We start from the raw sequence: 20,085 nt of genomic DNA on the forward strand, positions 1-20,085 counted from the left end.
GTTAACCCTTTCAACCCTGCTTGCAGCCTGTAGCTCGCTCTGGATAGCCGTCCATTTTTGGATGGTTTAAGTTCAAAAGTTAATTGCTTCATAAGCACACATCCAATCGGGGTATAAAATGCCCCTTTTTGCAGCAGCACCACAGTGCTACAAGAGAAGGACAATCATAGTCATACTTTATTGATCCCGGGGGAAATTGGTTTTCGTTACAGTTGCACCATAAATAATAAATAGTAATAAAACCATAAATAGTTAAATAGTAATATGTAAATTATGCCAGGGAATAAGTCCAGGACCAGCCTATTGGCTCAGGGTGTCTGACCCTCCAAGGGAGGAGTTGTAAAGTTTGATGGCCACAGGCAGGAATGACTTCCTACGACGCTCTGTGTTGCATCTCGGTGGAATGAGTCTCTGGCTGAATGTACTCCTGTGCCCAACCAGTACATTATGTAGTGGATGGGAGACATTGACCAAGATGGCATGCAACTTAGACAGCATCTGCTTTTCAGACACCACCGTGAGAGAGTCCAGTTCCATCCCCACAACCTCACTGGCCTTACAAATGAGTTTGTTGATTCTGTTGGTGTCTGCTACTCTCAGCCTGCTGCCCCAGCACACAACAGCAAACATGATAGCATTGGCCACCACAGACTCGTAGAACATCCTCAGCATCGTCTGGCAGATGTTAAAGGACCTCAGTCTCCTCAGGAAATAGAGACGGCTCTGACCCTTCTTGTAGACAGCCTCAGTGTTCTTTGACCAGTCCAGTTTATTGTCAATTTGTACATAAACTAACGTAAACTTAAATTAACATAAATTATATGTAGCTTGCAGAGTGCAAAGTAAATGTAACGATACCTGTGCAAGAATATAACATGAAAATGATATTGAGAGAAAGAAAATACAATATCCAAGGGTGAGCTATATGCTGGAATCTAATCAGGAGATTTAGGGGATTTATATATCGATTACCAGTGGATCACAGGCTGAGATCTAATTGAGGTTTTAACACATTAATATATAGCGTAATGGATACACAGGGATGCGTTACAGGGAGATCTAATTCAGGGGTTCAGAATTAGCTGGACTCAGTGGCCACGTTATTTGGTACACAATGCGGATATCTAATCCGCCAATCATGTGTCAGCAACTCAATGCATAAAAACATACAGACATGGTCAACAGGTTCGGTCGTTATTCAGACCAAACATCAGAATGGGAAGGAAATGTGATCTAAGTGACTTTGATTGTGGAATAATTGTTGGTGCCAGACAGGGAGGTTTGAGTATCTCAGAAACTGCTGATCTTCTAGGATTTTCACACAACAGTTTCTAAAGTTTACAGAGCATGGTGTGAAAAAATGAAAAAAAAACACCCAGCGAGCAGCTATTTTGTGGGCAAAAACTGATTGTTAATGAAAGATGTCAAAGGAGATCAGCCAGACTGGTTTAAGCCGACAGGAAGCTTACAGTAACTTAAATAACCATGTGTTACACGGTGATGTGCAGAAGAACATCTCTGAATGCACAATGTGCCAAACCTCAAAAGGGATGGGCCACAGCAGTAGAAGGGCACTCACACTCAGTGATACTCACACACTCAGTGATACTCACACACTCAGTGACACTCACATACACTCAGTGACACTCACACACTCAGTGACACTCACTCACACTCAGTGACACACACACACACACACACACACACACACACAATCAGTGACACACACATACACACACTCAGTGACACACACATACACTCAGTGACACAGACACACACTCAGTGACACTCACAAAGCCCTGGAGGAACACAGCTGGTCAGGCAGCATCTACAGAAATGAATAAAAGGTTGATCTTTCACATTGAGACCCTTCTTCATGACTGGAAAGGAAGTGGGAAGACACCAGACTAAAAAGATGGGAGGAAGGGAAGAAGGACTAGCTGGAAGGTGCGAGGTGAAGCCAGGTGGGTGGGCAAGGTAAAGGGTTGGAGAAGAAGGAATCTGATAGGAGAGGAGCATGGACAATGGAAGACAGGGAAGAAGGAGGCGCACTTGAGGGAGGTGATAGGCAGGTGAGGAGAAGGGGTAAGAGGCCATGTTGGGAATGGAAGAAGAGGGAAATATTACCGGAAGGAAAAATTGATCTTTATGCCATTGGTTTGGAGGCTATCTATACAGAATATGAGGTGTTGCTCCTCCATCCTGAGTGCGGCCTCATCTTGGAAAAAGAGGCCATGGACCAACATTTCAGAAAGGGAATGGGGATAAAAATTAAAATGGATGGCCACTTAGGAATTCCAGTTTTGGCAGATGGAGCAAAGCAGACCCCCAACTTATGTCATTTCTTACCAATGAAGGGGAGGTGCGTCTGGGGCACCAGGTACAATCGACAACCCCAACAGATCTGCAGGTGATGTGTTTCCTCACCTGGAAGGACTGTTTGGGGACCTGAATGGAAGTAAGGGAGGAGGGGAATGGGCAGGTGTATCACTTGCAGGGCTAAGTGCCGGGAGGGACAAACGTTCAAGGAAATCGTGGCGGGGGGGGTGAGGTAAAGATGTGCTTGGTGGTAGGATCCTGCTGAAGATGGCGAAGTTCTGGCGAATGATGTGTTGGATGCAGAGGGTCAAGGGTTGATAAATCTATCCCTGTTAAAGTGGTGGGAAGATAGGATGAGTGCAGATGTCAAGGGAATGGAGAAGATGGGTGTGAGGGCAACATCAATAATGGAGAAGGGAAACCCTATTCTTTGAAGAAGAAGGACATCTCTGATGTCCTGGAATGGAAAGCTTCATCCTGGGAACAGATGCAGGGGAGAAGGTGGAACTGAGAAAAGGGAATAACATTTTTACAGGAGAAATTTTGGGAAGAGGTATAATCAAGATAGCCAAGGGAATGGGTAGGATTATAAAAGATGTCGGTAGACAGTTTATCTTCAGAGATGGAAACAGAGAGATCGAGAAAGGGGAAAGAGATGTCAGACATGGACCAAGTAAATTTAAGGGCAGGGTGGAAGATGGAGGCAAAGTTGATGAAATCGATAAGTACATGAAGCAACACCAATGCAGTCATTAGTGTAGCGCAGCAAGAGTCGGGGAGCATTACCGGGGAAGATCGTTCTATGTAGCCAACGAAAAAGCAGGCACAACTGAGGCTCATGCAGCTACTCCTTGTGTTTGGAGAAAGTGGGAAGATCTGAAGGAGAAATTGCTGAGGGTGACGACCAGTTCTACCAAATGGATGAGGGTGGTGGTGGAGGGGAACTGGTTGGATCTTGCACTCAGATCTACAGTAGCCACTGAGGGCACGTATATTTAATAATGAATATATGGGAGCGAGTTACAGGCTGGGATCTCAGCAGGTTTGGCAGGATTTATACTTAAATCCCTAAAGGATGCCAGGGGTTAAGTTACAGGCTGGGATCTAATCCGGGTGTTCAGATGGATTATATGCAGAGTGATAAACATCTTGCAGAGAGTTACAGGCTGCGATTACCCATTCTTTTCCCCCATTGCAATTAGAATTAGTTTATTATTGTCACTTGTTCATACAGATCAGATCATTACACAGTGTATTGAGGTAGAACAAAGTAAAACAGCAGAGTACAGTATAAACTGTGAACAGCTCCAAAGAGAGTGCGGTGCAGGAGCACTAAGTTGCAAGACCATGATGAGGTAGACTGTGAGGTCAAAGGCATCCCCTAGCCTTGCGAGACCATGGATCTGCTCCTGGAAAGTCTTCACTCTCCAGGGCGCAGGCCCGGGCAAGGTTGTATGGAAGACCGGCAGTTGCCCATGCTGCAAGTCTCCCCTCTCCACGACACCAATGTTGTCCAAGGGAAGGGCATTCGGACCCATACAGCTTGGCACCAGTGTCATCGCAGAGCAATGTGTGATTAAGTGCCTTGCTCAAGGACACAACACGTTCCCTCGGCTGCGGCTCGAACTCACGACCTTCAGATCGCTAGTCGAAAGCCTTAACCACTTGGCCACATGCCCACACAATGTGAAGTCAAGAGTCTGTCTTATCGTACTAGTGAACCTTTCAATACCCTTATAACAACAGGGTAGAAGCTGCCCTTGAGCCTGGTGTGATGTACTTTCAGACCTTTACATTTTCTGCCCAGTGGGAGAGGGAAGATGCCACGGCAGAGTAGTGGTTAGTGCTACGCTATTACAGCTTGGGCCATTCCGGAGTTTGGAGTTCAATTCCGGTGCCGTTCTGTAAGGAGCCTGTACGTTCTCACCGTGGAATGCCCGGGTTGTCCCCGGGTGCTCTGGTTTCCTCCCTCAGTCCGACGATGCAGCGGGTAGGTTAATTGGTCATTGTAAACCGTCCCGTGATTAGATTAGGGTTAATTGGCGTTGTGGTGTTGCCGTGGGAAGCATGGCTCAAAGGGCCAGAATGGCCTGTTCCATGCTGTAGCTAGAATGAATGAATCAATCAATCATTATGAAAAGGAGAACGTCCAGGGTGTTAGGGTCTTTGATTATTCTGGCTGCTTTACAGGGGCAGTGGGAAACGGAGCGGCGTCCATGTCTGGTTTCCACGATGTGTTGATCTGTCCCCACAGCTCCCTGCAGTTTCTTGTGGTCTTGGGCAGAGCAGATGCTGTGCCGAGCCGCGATGCATCCGGAAGGGCTGCTGTGCTCCAAGTTCACCTCTTCCTCTTTAACCATTCTTACGCACATCACACTTCCTATTTGTGGCTGCAGAAACAACAATCCCCCCCCCCCACCCCACCGAGTCCAGGGGAGAGATACAGACTCCACGGGCAACCATCGCATCATTGTGGTCTGCTCTCTGGCTGTGAGCTGACCCCAGGAACCAGGGCCAGAAGCCCTCCCCACGGTGACTGACTATTTCACTTGGTTGCCCATGGAGTGGTCCCAGTCCGTATCTCGCTCGGACTCGGGGAGGGATTACTGTTTCTGCAGCCATGCTCTATTGTCCTTCAGGATGTGTTCCTGACCTCGGGCTTTTCAGCTGCTGCATGACTCTGCCTGCTCTTGACAGTAACAGTGTGAGATATCAAATATAGCTGGACGTGTCCTATCTGACCAAAGCTGCAGCCTCTAGGGTTGATGATCATTCAACATGATGCAGGACGAGGCCTATCTGTCTATCAAATGCATAAGTGAAAGGGCACAGGGACAGATCCCTCGGCATGGGAAGCAGAGCCACAACCTCTCAGCACCAGAGACCCGGGTTCGATCCCGACCTCCAGCACTGTGTGTGAAGTTTGCACGTTCTCTCTGGGGCCGCGTGGGTTTCACCCAGGTGCTCTGGTTTCCTCCCACAACCCAAAGGCGTGCAGGTCAGCGCGTTCACTGGCCATTGTAAATTATCCCCTAGTGAGGGGTAGAATCTGAGACAAGTGGTGGGAATGTGGGGTGAATGAAATGAGATCACTGTAAAAGGATGGATTGATGGTTGGCATTAACTCGATGGGCTGAATGGCCTGTTTCTCGGTGACTGACATTTACACTGATCCTACATTTAAACTTGCTTTATTTTCCCCACTGTGCCTTCACCTCACTTCATACCTCACCCACATCCTAAAGACCATTTACCCCCCCACCCCCCAGCCCGCATGTCATTGGGACATGGGGAAAACTTGCACAGCTGCAGGGGAAACATGCAAACTCCACACAGTGTGCAGCGGAGGTGGGGATCGAACCAGGATCCCTGGAAAAACGAGGCAGTGGCTCTGCCCGCTGTGCTACTGTCCCACTTCCTTTGCGGGGCTACACATCCGATCCCTAAACGTTTCTTATGTCTTGGTGAAGTCTCCTTTGCTGCTCCCGGTGGCTTGATGCTGACCTGGGAGATGGGCCATTGCCCTTCCAGCTAGACGTCAGCTCCTGACAATGCAGCACTTCCTCAGGAACCCCTCCGCCAGAGGAGATCAGCCCCCGCTGAAGGCTTAACCTCGAGGCGAGAGTTACTGTTGCCATACTGTGACAGGTCCCTGTGAGCTCCTGGAATCTCCAGCAACCGAGGGAAAGACTGGGGCAACGCACACAAAAGCTGGAGGAACTCAGCATTTACGGAGGGAAAGAAACAGATCGAGACTGAAGGGTCTCGGCCTGAAACGTTGACTGTTCGATCATTCCCTGCCATAGATGCTGCCTGGCCTGCCGAGATCCTCCAGCATTTTGAGTGTGTTGCTCCAGTTTTGCAGTATCTCTTGTCTTAGAAGGTGACATTGCAGTGTCGCTGGGAGACCCCGGCCTTCTGCGTCAACGCAGTGAGATGTGGGTGTGCTGTGATGGCAGTGCAAGCACAGCAAAACTTGTGGGTTTCTCAGCACAATACCCGTGACTTGATTTGATTCAAACTGCTTTTCACACTACGTTTAGATTATGAAGACACGCAGTCCTCTTTTATTGTCATTTAGTAATGCATGCATTAAGAAATGATACAATATTTCCTCTGGTGTGATATCACAAAACACAGGACAGACCAAGAATGAAAAACTAACAAAACCACATAAATATAACATATAGTTACAACAGTGCAACAATACCATAACTTGATGAAAGAGTCCATGAGCACAGTAAAGTTCAAAGTCTCTCAAATGTCCCACATCTCACGCAGACGGAGAGAAGGAAGAAAAACTCTCCCTGCCATACCCGATCACGGTCTGACTCTGAGTCATCCGAAAACTTCGACACCAAGTACTGAGCGCCATCTCTATCCGAACGATTCGACCTCCTTCTCGGTCGCCAAAAGCAGGCAAGGCTGGGGATTTTGAGGCCTTCTCTCCGAAAGATTCCCAACCGTGCAGTAACGACAGCAGCGAACGAGCGTTTTCGGGAATGAAGGGGTCTCAATGTGATTTCTGGAATGAAGGGGTTAACATATGAGGAGCGTTTGGCAGCTTTGGGCCTGTACTCACTGGAATTTCGAGGAACATGTGGGGATCTCACTGAAACCTACCCAATGTTGAAAGAACTAGATAGGGTGGATGTGGAGAGGATGTTTCCTCTGGTGGGGGTATCCAGAACTAGAGGGCACAGCCTCAAAATTTTAGAACAGAAGTAAGGAGGAACTTTTTTTTAGCCAAAGAGTGGCGAACCTGTGGAATGCTCTGCCACAGGCTGCGGTTGAGGCTAATTTCGTGGGTATACTTCATGCGGAAGTTGGCAGATTCCTGATTGGTCGGAGCATCAAGGAATATGGTGAGAGGGCAGGTGTATGGGGTTGAATGGGTCCAGGATCAGCCATGATGGAATGGTGCAGCAGACTCGATGGGCTGAATGGCCTGATTCTGCTCCTATGTCTTATGCTCTCATGGTATATGTGACAAATAAAACTAATCTTAATCTTCGATGTGCACAGCAATCTCCAGCAAGTTGTTTAATGAAAGTGACTGTGTTGCAAACCCTCAGGCACGGTGGCCTGGATTTGAGCGGCTGCCTCTCCAGAGTTTCAGACTGACTTCCTTCCCACCCCAACCCGAGCAGTTCCTGTTTCTCAGTCTTTGCCTGCGGTGACTCGCCCGCTCCCTGCTTGGCTTGTCCTCCAGCTGCTCCTCGTTAGCTCAGCGGAGCTCGGAGCCTCGCCCGGCCAACCCCGGGCCTCTGCTCTCCGAGTGACATCCCCAGTCTCCCGGAGCTGGCCCCTGCGCAGGGAAAGTCCCTCGGGTTCGGGAGAGATCTCTCCCGACGGGCTGCTGTCAGCTGGATTCAGAAGCCTCCTCCTCCTTTGACGGGGGAGCTGAACTATTGGACTCTTGAAGCGCTCATGCCGAGTCCATGTCAGTGAGATTCCTGCTCCCAGGCGACCTCGACATAACCCCCCAACCAATGAGGAGCTGTTGTAGTTGGTGCGTGGCCACACACAAGGCCAATGGATGAGGATGAGTCGAATGTCAGGGCTTGTGGTCTGATCTGGTTTTGGAAGGCCAGTGAGATGAGGACACGGTGGTACTACCCCCCAGACTGGGTAAGTGTACCTCTGGACACAGTTGTGGGTGAGGGCTTGGTGCTGCCCAGGCTGGGTGGGCGGACCTCCAACTGCGGTGGTGGCTGAGGGCTCGGTGGTGTCGATGGTCGTCAGCAGAAATGCTGAGAAGGTGCTTCCCATTGTGATTCAGATTCAGGTCAGTTTATCTTCACGCACATCAGAGAGGGTCAATAAAATCCCTCGTTGCATGAAGCTCTCAGCAACTGCAACAGTAACACTACCCTCTGCATTCTGTTTTTCAACTTAGGGCACTCGTGTCGGGAGTGATCTGTCTGATGTCACTGTATCTCAGTACATGTGGTAGTAATAGGCCAATTCCCAATACTAACGTCGATGCAGGGCCGGTGTAGTGGCATCTGCACCGGCCTTCGGGGTGAGAGGTCCCAGGTTCGAATCCGGCCGGCTCCCTGCGCGCTCTCCGTCTCCGCTGGGTTGAGCATCGAGCTAGCAACTCGGCCTCGTATACAGTACAATACCAAAGTAAACATGGTAAAAATAACTACAGTGATATAAACAGTGACAAACAGTTCCCTCCATGGAGGCTGCCTGACCTGTTGAGTTCTCGGGTGCTGCTAATGATTTCCAGCATCCGCAGAATCTCTTGAGCAAAGTTTGCAGTGCAGTGTGACGCAGTGTAAGAAGAAATGGCAGCTGCTGAGTCATTGAGAGAGTGCAGAGGGGGGCATGTGGAAGAGCTAGCTGGTCCGACAGTATTGGGGAAGAAGCTGTCCTTCAAAGTCAAAGTCAAAGTCGAACTGACTGTCATCTGCACAAGTACATGCATTCACGGGTGCACTTACTTGCCGCAGCATCAGGGGCACGTAGCACATCAAAGACTATATTCACAAGAGCAGCATAGGTTAGCAACATCCTTTATATAAATTATAAAAGAAAGAACATATTAGGAGCACACAAAACCAGACTCCATTGAAGTGCAAAGCAGCGGAAGTGCTCATGGTGTTGCTACGCTGGGGTAGTGATTAGGTTTACACACACAAAATGCTGGAGGAACCCAGCAGGCCTGGCAGCATTGATGGAAAAGAGCAAAGAGTCGATGTTTCAGGCCGAGACCCTTCATCAGGTCTGTTTACCTGAAATGTCGACTGTTTACTTTTGTTTACATGGACGCTGCTGGGTCCCTCCAGCATTTTGGGTGTGTTGCCTTGGATTTCCAGCACCTGCACCTTTTATCATGAGGGATTACGGTTGTGAAGGTTGTTTCAAGGTCTGAATGGTTGAAGGGAAGCAGCTGTTCTTGAACATAGTGTACCTCCTGCCTGACGGCAGTTGCGAGAGAGTTGCATGTTCCAGATGTTGGAGTCCCTTGATGACAGATGTTGCCTTCTTGAGGCATTGTCTCCAGTTGGTCCATCCACTGGTGAGGAGGGACGCGCCTGTGATATATTGAGCGGAGTCCACGACGCCCTGCGGCTTCTCATGTTCTCGTTCTGGAGCTGGGCCACCCGGGCTTTCAATCTCCAGGAGATGGAGGGCCTAGCAGTTCGGGTGACACAGTAGTGTAGCGGTTAGAGATGTGGGTTCAATTCCCAGCACTGTCTGTAAGGAGTTTATACGTTCTCCCCATGACCGCGTGAGTTTCTTCCCACAATCCAAAGACGTACGGGCTTGTGGGTTAATTGTTCAGCTGGGTGTAGTTGGACAGTGGGGGCTCATTGGGCTGGAAAGGCCTGTGACTGAGCTGTATCTCTAAATAAAATTGATGGAAAAGAGAGGAAAGGGAACGGCCAGGCCGGCAGGTCTTAATGACACTGATTGCCTCCCTGAAGGAGTGGGAAAAGTAGCCAGAATTCCTTCTATGTTGGAGCTCGGGAGACAGTGTCACTGCAAAAACTCCAGCTAGACAGGGGCAGGTTTACAAGTCTCCTGAAGCGGCGATAGTTGGAAAGGCTGTCCAGTAGAGGCAGAGAGTTGTGCACATACTGATGGGCAAAAGGGACAGGGTTTAGGAGTGTGACTAATTGGACTTTGCTGTTGGAGGATCAGTCAGTTGGAGGTGCACCTCCCTGACCAGGGAGTCATTGAGCCACAGAGCCATTCAGCACAGATACGGGCTGACCGAGATGCCCGTCCAAGCTAGTCCCATTTGCCTGCTTTTAGATCATAAGCTTCTAAACCTCTCCTACCCATCTAACTGGCCGAGTTCCTTTCAAATATCTGCCTGCACCATGTCCTCTGGTAGCTTGCTTTATGTACCCACCACACTCTGTGGAAAACGTTGCCCAATTAGGGGTTTAGAATTTGTCAGCTGGAAAAGCTCTTGGGTTCTGTCTGTCACAGCACAGTTTGGCATAGTGTCCGCTTATTGTGGGGAAATACCGACCTCCTTAAAACCCCACAATCCCATTGGCACTGCTTGTTAACATGAAGCTTCCCCACCCCCTGAGCTCTGCCAACTAGTTGCCAACTATTCCTGCAGGTAGGCTTGGTGTTAATCATTTACTGACTGATCGGTGACCATTCCCCAGTTGTAAATACTGTGGATTCTGGTTAACATACACACAAAGTGCTGGAGGAACTCCGCAGGCCAGGCAGCATCTATGGAAAAGTGTACAGTTGATGTTTCAGGCCGAGACCCTTCAGCAGGACTGTGGATTCTGCTTAATTGGCACACAGCTGGACCAGAATATTTTGGCACCATTAAGCGACTGCTCCAATTAGCTGAAGTTCCATGGAAATAGTTAAAAAAGTATATAAAAAAAGACAATCATTTAACTGAGTAACAAATTATGCATTAAAATGAAATATAGAACAAATCAGATCATGATCAATACCTCTACAGTACAGTACTATAAAACTATGTATTAGTTCCTAATAGTTATTGATGGAGGCATTCATCCAGAGTATTTGTGTGCTGCTGTGTTCTTTTTGATTGACTATAAATGAATAAAATCAGCACAGACACCTAGTGCAGATAATGGACTGTCTTCATACAAAGCTATTGATGATTGCATGCTCTAAGTCATCATTTTCATTGTAACATTCAAGATGATTGCTGATGCGTTCAAATTCCTTGTAGTTCCTAACATGCTGAAGTAGTGAAGTTCTTTCATTTTCACTCGTGGCCGTTTCTGCCTTCTTCAAGCCTGAATGCTTGAAACCGCGGTGAGCGCAACAGTTCCAAATTGCCTTACTTTGTGCCAATTATCAGTCACAAAAAAATCACTGCTTTTTTGAATGCAAACATACACAACTGACGCTATTTAAAAAATAATCTCTCCAAGCATTGTGTAGTGTCTAACAGCCATGCAATTGAAGCTAGTTTGAAACTGACAACACTCTCCTGCCCCAGTTAAGCTGTATAGTGTCCCAAATAAATGAAGGGAACCACGGCTATTTTAAAGATTCAGTTTTTGTTCTTTAAGGGCTGTCCTAAGTAAACAGCTGCCCCAAATAACTGGAATCCACTGCAGTTACTATGACTTGATTGTCTGCAGACTTCTGCTTCCCACCTCTAGAAACAACAGCAACAATCTTTGTGTACAGGGTTGCCATGCCGATAGTCAAGGCTGGGATGTGGGAGGAGGGACATGCTGGATAATGTAATGTGAGTCCCTCCCTTGTTCAGTTGGGACTGACTATCCACACTCTCAGAATCAGGCTGGTTATCACTGACTTATTTATAAGGCACTATTTAATTAATTTATTTTATTTCTTATTGTAACTTAAAGTACTTTTGGATAACTTGTACTGTACTGCCACTGCAAAACAGCAAATTTCCCATCATAAAATCAGAATCGGTGTTGTTATCATTGACATACTCGAAATTTGTTGTTTTGTAGTGGCAGTACTATGCAAAGCATAAAATTGGTACAAATTATTGTAAATAATACAAACAAAGGGAATAATGTGGTAGTGTTCATTGCTTCATGGGCCAATCAGAAGGCCCTTCCACCCATTCATGCCGTGCTAACCCTTTAGACTAAGTCCTCTCTCTCTCTCTCTCCACCACTTTGTTTTTATCCTCCTTAAACCTGAAAGTTCCTTCCTCCACAAATAGAGTCCAGCTCCGTTTTCTAAGCAATAAAATAATTGCCCAGTGGGAGGCCATTCAGCCCATTGAGATTGTGCCAGCTCTCAAAGCAATCTCATCAACTTCTTTCATGAAGTGATTTCCCTGCTACCTCGCTCTCTCACTCTCCATTGATTCTGCAGTATTAGGGGGTCACTGACAGCAGCTAGTGTCCCCCCCTGGGCAGGAGGCTAGAGCGCCCAGGGAAATCTGCGGGAGTCCCAGGGAGAAGGTGCGGACACACATACAGTGCAGAATGGTGCCGTTAATGTGGAGGATGAGGGGGAGAGGAGGAGAACAGGGTTGTTGAAGAAAGTCTGAGAGGGAGGGAGATGGTGAAAGGTATGCTGTGTGTGTGTGTGTGTGTGAGAGAGAGAGAGAGAGAGACAGACAGAGAGAGAGAGAAAGAAAGTTTCTGTACCTTCTCTGAGAGAGGGAGATCAGGAGAAGATGAACTAAAGTTGAGATGGAGAGAAATAAAAGAAGCTGAGAGAGGGACAGTGAAAGAAATTTGGAGAGGAGATGGTGAAAGAAAGGAGAGAGAGGGGGTAAAGAAAGTGAAGAGAGAGGGAGGGAGAGAAGGTGAAATTAAATTCCGAGAGGCTGCAGGCAAAAGAAAGCTGAGAGGGAAAGAGACAGAAGGTGAAAGGGAGACAGAGCAAAAATAGGATGAAACAAGGAATGATAATGAAGGGGGGAATGAGTGATGGAGGAACTGATCGCTGGAGAGGAGCAGAGAGAGGGATTATGCTGGAGTTGTTGCTGGTTCGAAGCTGCACTGGATCTGATGCTGGCTCATTCCTAGTGGGTTATCCGATTGGTTTGGCCACATTGCCTGGCCCATCCCTGGGCTGACGGAGGTTCCGGTGCAGGGCTGTGGAGGAAGGCTGGCTCAGGTGTGGGTGTGTGTGTTGGTGTTTGGGCTGCGCCTGCAGGCTCTACAAGTTTGTATGGGGATTGCCTGACGATTCTGCCTGCCTGTGTTGCGAGTTCTGGGAGTGTCCTTCAACAGTTGTAGAGCAAGGTTTGGTGGCTGGAAACTGCCCCTCCGGCGATGAAGACGCGATGGTATTGCGAATTCCCCAGGGTAAGTGTGCACTGTTTTTCTGAACTCTGCCTGCATCACACAGCTCAAAGTCTTACACTTAGCTATTTTCTATCTTCTCCTTGTCTGTGTCTGTCTTTCACCTCTCCCCCTTTTCTCTGTCACACACATAACTACACAGTATCCAAGACGATTAAGTCCGAATATTTACTAACACCACAGGCATGATCCCACTAGAGTGAATATAGGGCAGCACAGTGGCGTGGCCGCCATAAAGTACCAGGGATCATGTTCGATCCCGGCCTCTGCCGCTGTCTGTATGTGGAGTATGTGAGTGCTGAAGGGCACTAGATATTAGTGAGAGAGTAGAGTATCCGCGGGCACAGTCTTAGAATAAAGTAGCGTCTAACTTACTTCGTTATGCCGCTGGTGTTTAGGGCAGCAATGAAAGTCCTCCAGCTCCGGGTTTCCTTCATTATGTCAGTAGCTTCCCCTCGGTTTTGTCCCGAGTGGAGACTCAGGAATACCCTCACACTCACGTAGAAGGATTCTTCATTGCTGTTCCTGTAACAATTTTGTTTTCTCAGTCAGCTTTGTTCGCCCTGGGGTGAACATCGAACCTGGATGACTGGTGGGCCACTCTTAGTCTGGCCTCTGCCCTTCACACTCTAGTCTGGCATGGTGACCCTACCAAGAGCCCAAGCATAAGGCCCTGACTCCAGCCAACATAGCTCTCTGGGTCATTGAGGCACGCAAGCCTCCAAGCCACGATAAGGATGTGGTCCTCTTGCAAGTTTAAAACTGAGGTGATGAGGAATTTCTTTTGCCAGCCTGTGGTGAATCTGTGGAATTTGTTGCTTCAGAGGGTGACCAAGTTGTTGGGGTATTTAAAGAAGAGATTGCTAGGTTCTCTAATCTAGACAACCATAACAGAGATTGAATATCAGGGGTTGATAAGTTCTTGATTGGTCCTTGAGCAATGTATTAAGTGTTATGGGGAGAATGGGACATGAACATCGATTTCTCCTTCCGCTAAAAAAAAATTTGCTCCCCCTCCCCTCTTCTTCTGTTCTGCTCTCTGGCCCCTTACCTCTTCTCACCTGCCTTTCACCTCCGCTGGGTCCCCTCCTCCTTCCCTTTCTCCTTTGGTCCATTCTCCTCTCCCATCTGATTCCTTCTTCTTCAGCCCTCTACCTTTCCTGCCCACCCGCTTCACCTATCACTTTCTAGCTATCCTGTTTACCCTCTCTCCCTGACCTGTTTGTTCCGGCATATTCCCCCTTCTCTCTCAGTCCCGAAGAAGGGTCTTGGCCTGAAACGTTGACTGTTTATTCATTTCTTCCTGACCTGCTGGGTTCCTCCAGGATGCTGTGTGCATTGTTTTGGATTCCCAGAACTTCTCACGTTTAAAAATCAAACATGATATAATCATGAAATTATTTCATGATTGTATAGCGAAGCGGACTGGTCTGCTCCCAGGTCCTATGCAGTAGAAACAAACTAACCAGTTTAATTAGTTTGGTCCAACCTGCAGTTTAACCGATAATTAAAGGCCTAACTAATCCCTTCTGCCTACACAATGTCCATATCCCTCCATTCTCTGCACATTCACGTGCCTATCTGAGAACTCTTAAATGTTTCTACCATTTCTGCCTCTACCACGACCCCTTGCAGCACATCTCAGGTACCTACCCTGCTCATCTCCTTTGATGCCCTCAAGCATTGGGCATTTTGACCCTGGGATAAAGATACCAGCTGTTGACCCCATAATTTTATGAACTGCTATCAGATCACTCCCCCCCCTCTGCTGCCCCTGAGAAAACAACACAAGTTTGTCCAACCTCTCTGTAGCATTTCTACACTATAATCCAGGCAACATCTGGTGAACTGCTTCCGTCCCCATCCAAAGCCTCCACATCAGTGCTGCAACGGGGCAACCAGAACTGACTGCAATACGCCATGGAGCTTTTATGAGGCTGCATCTACAGGAGTTGTCCCCAGCTCGATCACCGGGCCTTGGCCCTTGAACGCTGCCTGGGTACTGCAGGGCTGGAATTTATGGGGAGTGCACATTTTGAAAGAGACTTGGCCTGCAACTTAAGGAAGGGGTTGTCAGAGAAGGGGTGGGTGATCAGGCAGGAGAAGCCTCGTAATCCATCTTCCTCCAACACCGTTGTCCTGAGTTGGAAAAAGGCAGGGAATATCTGGTTGTAGGGCATTGATTGTGGACTTGAGGAAGGGTAAGTTGGGAGGACACACACCACTGAGGGGTCAGCGCTGGAAAGAGTGAGCGGCTTCAAGTTCCTGAGGGTCAACATCTCACCGAGTGGCTTTGAACCCTATTGCCTGCATGCAGTGCCTTTTGCTGTAACTGTAACACTTTATTCTGCATTCTGTCATTATTTTTTCCTTTGTACTGTTATAATGAATCCATCCATTTCGATAGCATGCAAAACAAAGGTTTTCACTGCATTGGTGTTGTTACGTACCAGCAGCAATAGATTATACACTGTCAGGTTTTAACGTTAAAACCAATATCTCTATTAGTATGTACTTAAAATATAGTAACTTAAATGAAATAAACAGAAGTTAACTGTGTTATGCGTATATATGTGTGTGTACATGTAGCTCCGAAACTATCAAGCTGAGGAACAATTCTTAAAGTCTTAGATAGCAAGTTAATAAGGTTCAGTAATCCACGAAATAAGTGAGTGAGGGGAGAGATTTGTAATCCACATGGAAGTACGTAGAGAGAGGGCGATACAAAGAATCACAGGTTCCATGCTGGGTAAACGAAATAACAATCGTCAAAGATCTTGTCTGTTGAGTCGTTCCGAAATCCACTTAGAAATATCCCCGAGTGACCATCACAGGAGTATCCTCTTCAAGTGGGTACCACAATACCCCGATTCCAGGTAAAGGGCCAACAAAAGTGGTACCACAGGACACTCCAACAAATCCACACATATGGATTATATGAAGTGACAGTCTCACATAGGTTGTGCACTGCCTGCCAAAGATCAACCCAATCTTTTGAGCATTAAAGAGTTCCAAACCATGGCAGTGACAAGCTGAAGTTCCCACAGCTTGTGTGTGTGTGTGTCTGTCTGTCTCTCTCTCTCTCTCTCCCCTCCCTCCCTTCCTTCCCTCGCTCCCCTCCCTCCCCTCCCTCCCCTCTCTCCCCTCCCTCCCTTCCTTCCCTCTCTCCCCTCCCTCCCCTCCCTCCCCTCCCTCCCCTCCCTCCCCTCCCTCTCCTCTCTTCCCTCTCTCCCCTCCCTCCCTCCCTCCCCTCCCTCCCCTCTCTCCCCTCTCTCCCCTCCCTCCCCTCCCTCCCCTCCCTCCCCTCCCTCCCCTCCCTCCCCTCTCTCCCCTCCCTCCCCTCCCTCCCCTCCCTCCCCTCTCTCCCCTCTCTCTCCTCCCTCCCCTCCCTCCCCTCTCTCTCCTCCCTCCCCTCCCTCCCCTCCCTCCCTTCCTTCCCTCTCTCCCCTCCCTCCCCTCCCTCCCCTCCCTCCCCTCTCTCCCCTCTCTCCCCTCTCTCCCCTCCCTCCCCTCCCTCCCCTCCCTCCCCTCCCTCTCCTCTCTCCCCTCCCCCCTCCCTCCTCCCTCCCTCCCCCCCTCCCCTCCCTCCCCTCTCTCCCCTCCCTCCCCTCCCTCCCTCCCCTCCCTCCCCTCTCTCCCCTCCCTCCCCTCCCTCCCCTCCCTCCCCTCTCTCCCCTCCCTCCCCTCCCTCCCCTCTCTCCCCTCCCTCCCCTCGAGGCCACAGCAGGTTGCCACAGTCGGTGACTGATGTCATAGTTGCGCCTCATTCAGACACTCTTAAAGTAACACTCACAGTATAAGCCCACGTCTCTCGTAACAGTATGGCATTATTATAGTAATTTAGTTTATCAATGATTAGAGGGATATGAGCTAAACACAAGTAAATGAGACTAACTATTTATGGTTTTATTACTATTTAATTACTTATGGTGCAACTGTAACGAAAACCAATTTCCCCCGGGATCAATAAAGTATGACTATGACCATGACTTAGATGGAAATCTGGGTCAGTATGGATGAGTTGGGCTGAAGGGCCTGGTTCATGCTATTTACTTTATGACTCTCTGACTCTTTTAGGGCTGGAGAATAGGGCACAGGGGAACATCCCATTTTATGTCTGTGTGCCAGTATGGTGGCGTAATGGCTAGCAGAACGTTTTACAGTCCCAGTGACCCACATTCAATTCCCACCACTACCTATGAGGAGTTTGTATGTTCTCCCCATGACCGTGTGGGTTTTCTCTGGGTGCTCTGGCGTCCTCCCACAGACCCAAGATGTACCGGTTGGCTGGCTATTATAGATTGTCCTGTGAGTAGTCTAGGATTAAATTGGGGGATTGCTTGGCTGCGTGGCTCAAAAGGCCACAAGGCCTACTCTGTGCTGTATCTGAATTTTAAAAAATAATCTTCTTTCTACAGTCTCCGCAGTGCCTGAGTGAGGAGACGGTGGATGGAGCTGTGTACACAGTGACGCAGAGACAAATCCAACTCCAGCAAGCTGCGACCAAGGGCCAACAGTGGCTGGGGGTAAGTAAAGGGAATCAGTCCCAAGCATCTCCTGTGCACTTGGCCAGAGCCTACGGGGCAGGCCGCTGAGAGAAGGGGCAAGCAGAGATGGCTTTTTTTGTCTGATACACAGAGACTACCACAGAGAAATCAAGGACCATAGGAAACACTCAGCAGGTCAGACAGCGTCTGTGGAGAAAGAAGCACCGACAGTGTTTCATTCTGAAGACCTTTTTTCAGAACTGGGAAAGTCAGCATGGATTCAGTGGCCACAGGGGCCTGTTTCTGCGCTCCATCCTTCTCTTCCCGAATTCTGGTGAAGGGTCTTCAGCACGAAACACTAATTCAGTTTCTCTCTTCAAAGATACTGTTCGACCCGTGAAAGGTTTCCATCAGATACCCACATTTACAGCTTTATTTTCAAGTTTCTGTGTTTATGCCTTTCACATCCCGCGCAAGCCTGGCCGCACTAGGGTGGATTGTCTCCGGGGGTTCCACAGCCACTGCTGATTTTAAACACTTTGCAAACAGTGGGATAGATTTGAGGTGTTTTAACACAGGAAGCAACAACAACATCCAGACTAATGAAGCCAGCTCCCAGCATCAAAACACAAGGTGTTTACTGATGTAAAGTGTTTTATTTTTGCCAGGGGAAAACAATTTAATCTGACACTCTTCTGCAAGTACATTGCAGGAGAACCATCACGGGCAGGAACAGGCCTTTTGGCCCATAATGCCTCTGCTATCATCCCATCTACACTATTCCCACTTCCCAGCACTTGTTCTATTCCTTGAGGATTCAAGAGCTCGTCTAGATACTTCTTAAATCTTGGGAGGGTCTCTGCGTCCTCCACACCCACAGGCAGTCGTTCCAGATTCTAACCACCTCTGGGGGAGAAATATCCCCCTCAGATCCCGTCTACTCCTCTCACCCCTCATCATCAATCTATGCCCTCTGGTCTGAGACACCACTGTCATTACTCCTTACCTATGCCCCTGATAGTTTCGTAGACCTCCATCAGCCCCGTCTGCTTCAAGGAAAACAAATCCAGCCTCGCCGGTGTCTTTTCGTGAGTTTGACACTCCATCCCAGGGACTCTCCCCTGCTCTCTGCAGTGCAGCTACGTTCTTCCTGTTGTGGGGTGATCAGGACTGCAGGCAGTATTACTGTGGTCTAACCAAAGTTTTGTAAAGTTCGACCCATAACCTCGCTGCCTTTCAGGTTCAAGTTTAGTTGCCATGGGCATACACACACAGCGTAGAAATGCCATGAAAACTAGCAGCAGCACAGTACATTCCAGGCATAAACAGGATAGTAACTTAATATTAGATTATGCATAACTTGCATTCTATGGCCAACCAGCGAACATGAGTGTCCTGTATGCTTCTTCACGAAGTTTATGTGTGTAATACCTTCAAGAATACACACTCTGTTCTTCAATGCTCCTCAACACCGAACTTTGTGGGAATTACTGTTTCCTGCGGTTTATACTCATCTCCTCACCCCTCCGAGGAGCGTAACAAGTGTTTTGGGGAGTTAATTCTCCATTCAGGCTGCGTAGTCAGATGCAGAGCAGTGCGAGAGAGAGAATCGAGAGCACCAACAGTCTGCTGGAGGAACTCAGCACAGTATCTGTAGGAAGTAATCGATTACCAACGTTCAAGTCCTGTATCAGGGTCCTGATGATGGGCTTTTGACCCCAGACATCGACAGTTCCTCTTCTCCCCCTACAGATGCTGCCTGGCCCGCTGGTTTTCCCCAGTGGGTTTTGATTTGCTCCAGATTCCAGCCTCTGCAGCCTCTTGTGCCTCAGAGGGAGAATTGCGAGCTCCTTCTGTGTCACGGGAAGGGGACTGTCCCTCGCTGGTCCATGGACAGGAGTCTGGGGTGGGTAGTGAACATTGGGAAGGGGCCGAGTACATCCTGTCTCTGGAACTTTCCTTTAGTGTGCTGTCTTGCTCTCCTTCACCCGCACATCCCCACCTGCCTGTACATCTGATCACCCTCACTCTCGGTGTCCCTCCCCACACCATTCATTTCCCTTGATTTATCTAGATCCTGGTTCCTCCCCTAGAGCTGTTTGAGCACCCCTACTCTTGTGACCGACCAGAGAGAGCAAACAGAAACAAGCGGGCTGGGGTTTAAGTTAATTGGAATGAGTCTGAAGGGGGACCTGGGTGGGGGGCAAGTTAATTTTGCACAGAGAGTGGTTGATATCTGAAACACACTGCCGGAGGAGATATTTGTGTCAGATACAACAGGTGCAGCATTTCAGAGATACAGACACTGAACCAGGCAAGGCATGGAAGGATATGGATCCATTGCAGGCAAGTAGTCCTAGTGCCGTTGGGTCAGCATGGATTTGATGGGCTGAAGGGCCTGTTTCTGTGCTGCTCCCCTCCTGGGTCTATCCCAGGCAGCGTCCCAAGGAACCTGCTCTGCACCCTCACTGGTGGAATCACATCCCTCCCATAGTGTGGTTCTTTGGAAAACC

General features: G+C 48.6%; 1 protein-coding gene across 4 annotated transcripts in view; it reads left to right on the plus strand.

Annotated features, from left to right (window-relative positions):
- Window positions 1–20,085, plus strand: part of LOC140198095 (ral guanine nucleotide dissociation stimulator-like) — a 132,726-nt gene that overhangs the window by 53,922 nt on the left and 58,719 nt on the right. For 2 of the 4 annotated variants that reach the window (XM_072258991.1, XM_072258992.1), the window contains exon 2: window positions 17,504–17,611. In XM_072258991.1, the coding sequence (XP_072115092.1) occupies window positions 17,504–17,611 (108 nt within the window). Of the gene's footprint in view, window positions 1–7,543; window positions 7,951–12,876; window positions 13,089–17,503; window positions 17,612–20,085 lie in introns of those variants that run through there. The other 2 variants (XM_072258993.1, XM_072258995.1) reach the window with 2 other exon arrangements.

Source organism: Mobula birostris, chromosome 5 (genome assembly GCF_030028105.1).
Source record: "Mobula birostris isolate sMobBir1 chromosome 5, sMobBir1.hap1, whole genome shotgun sequence".
Classification (NCBI taxonomy): domain Eukaryota; kingdom Metazoa; phylum Chordata; class Chondrichthyes; order Myliobatiformes; family Myliobatidae; genus Mobula; species Mobula birostris.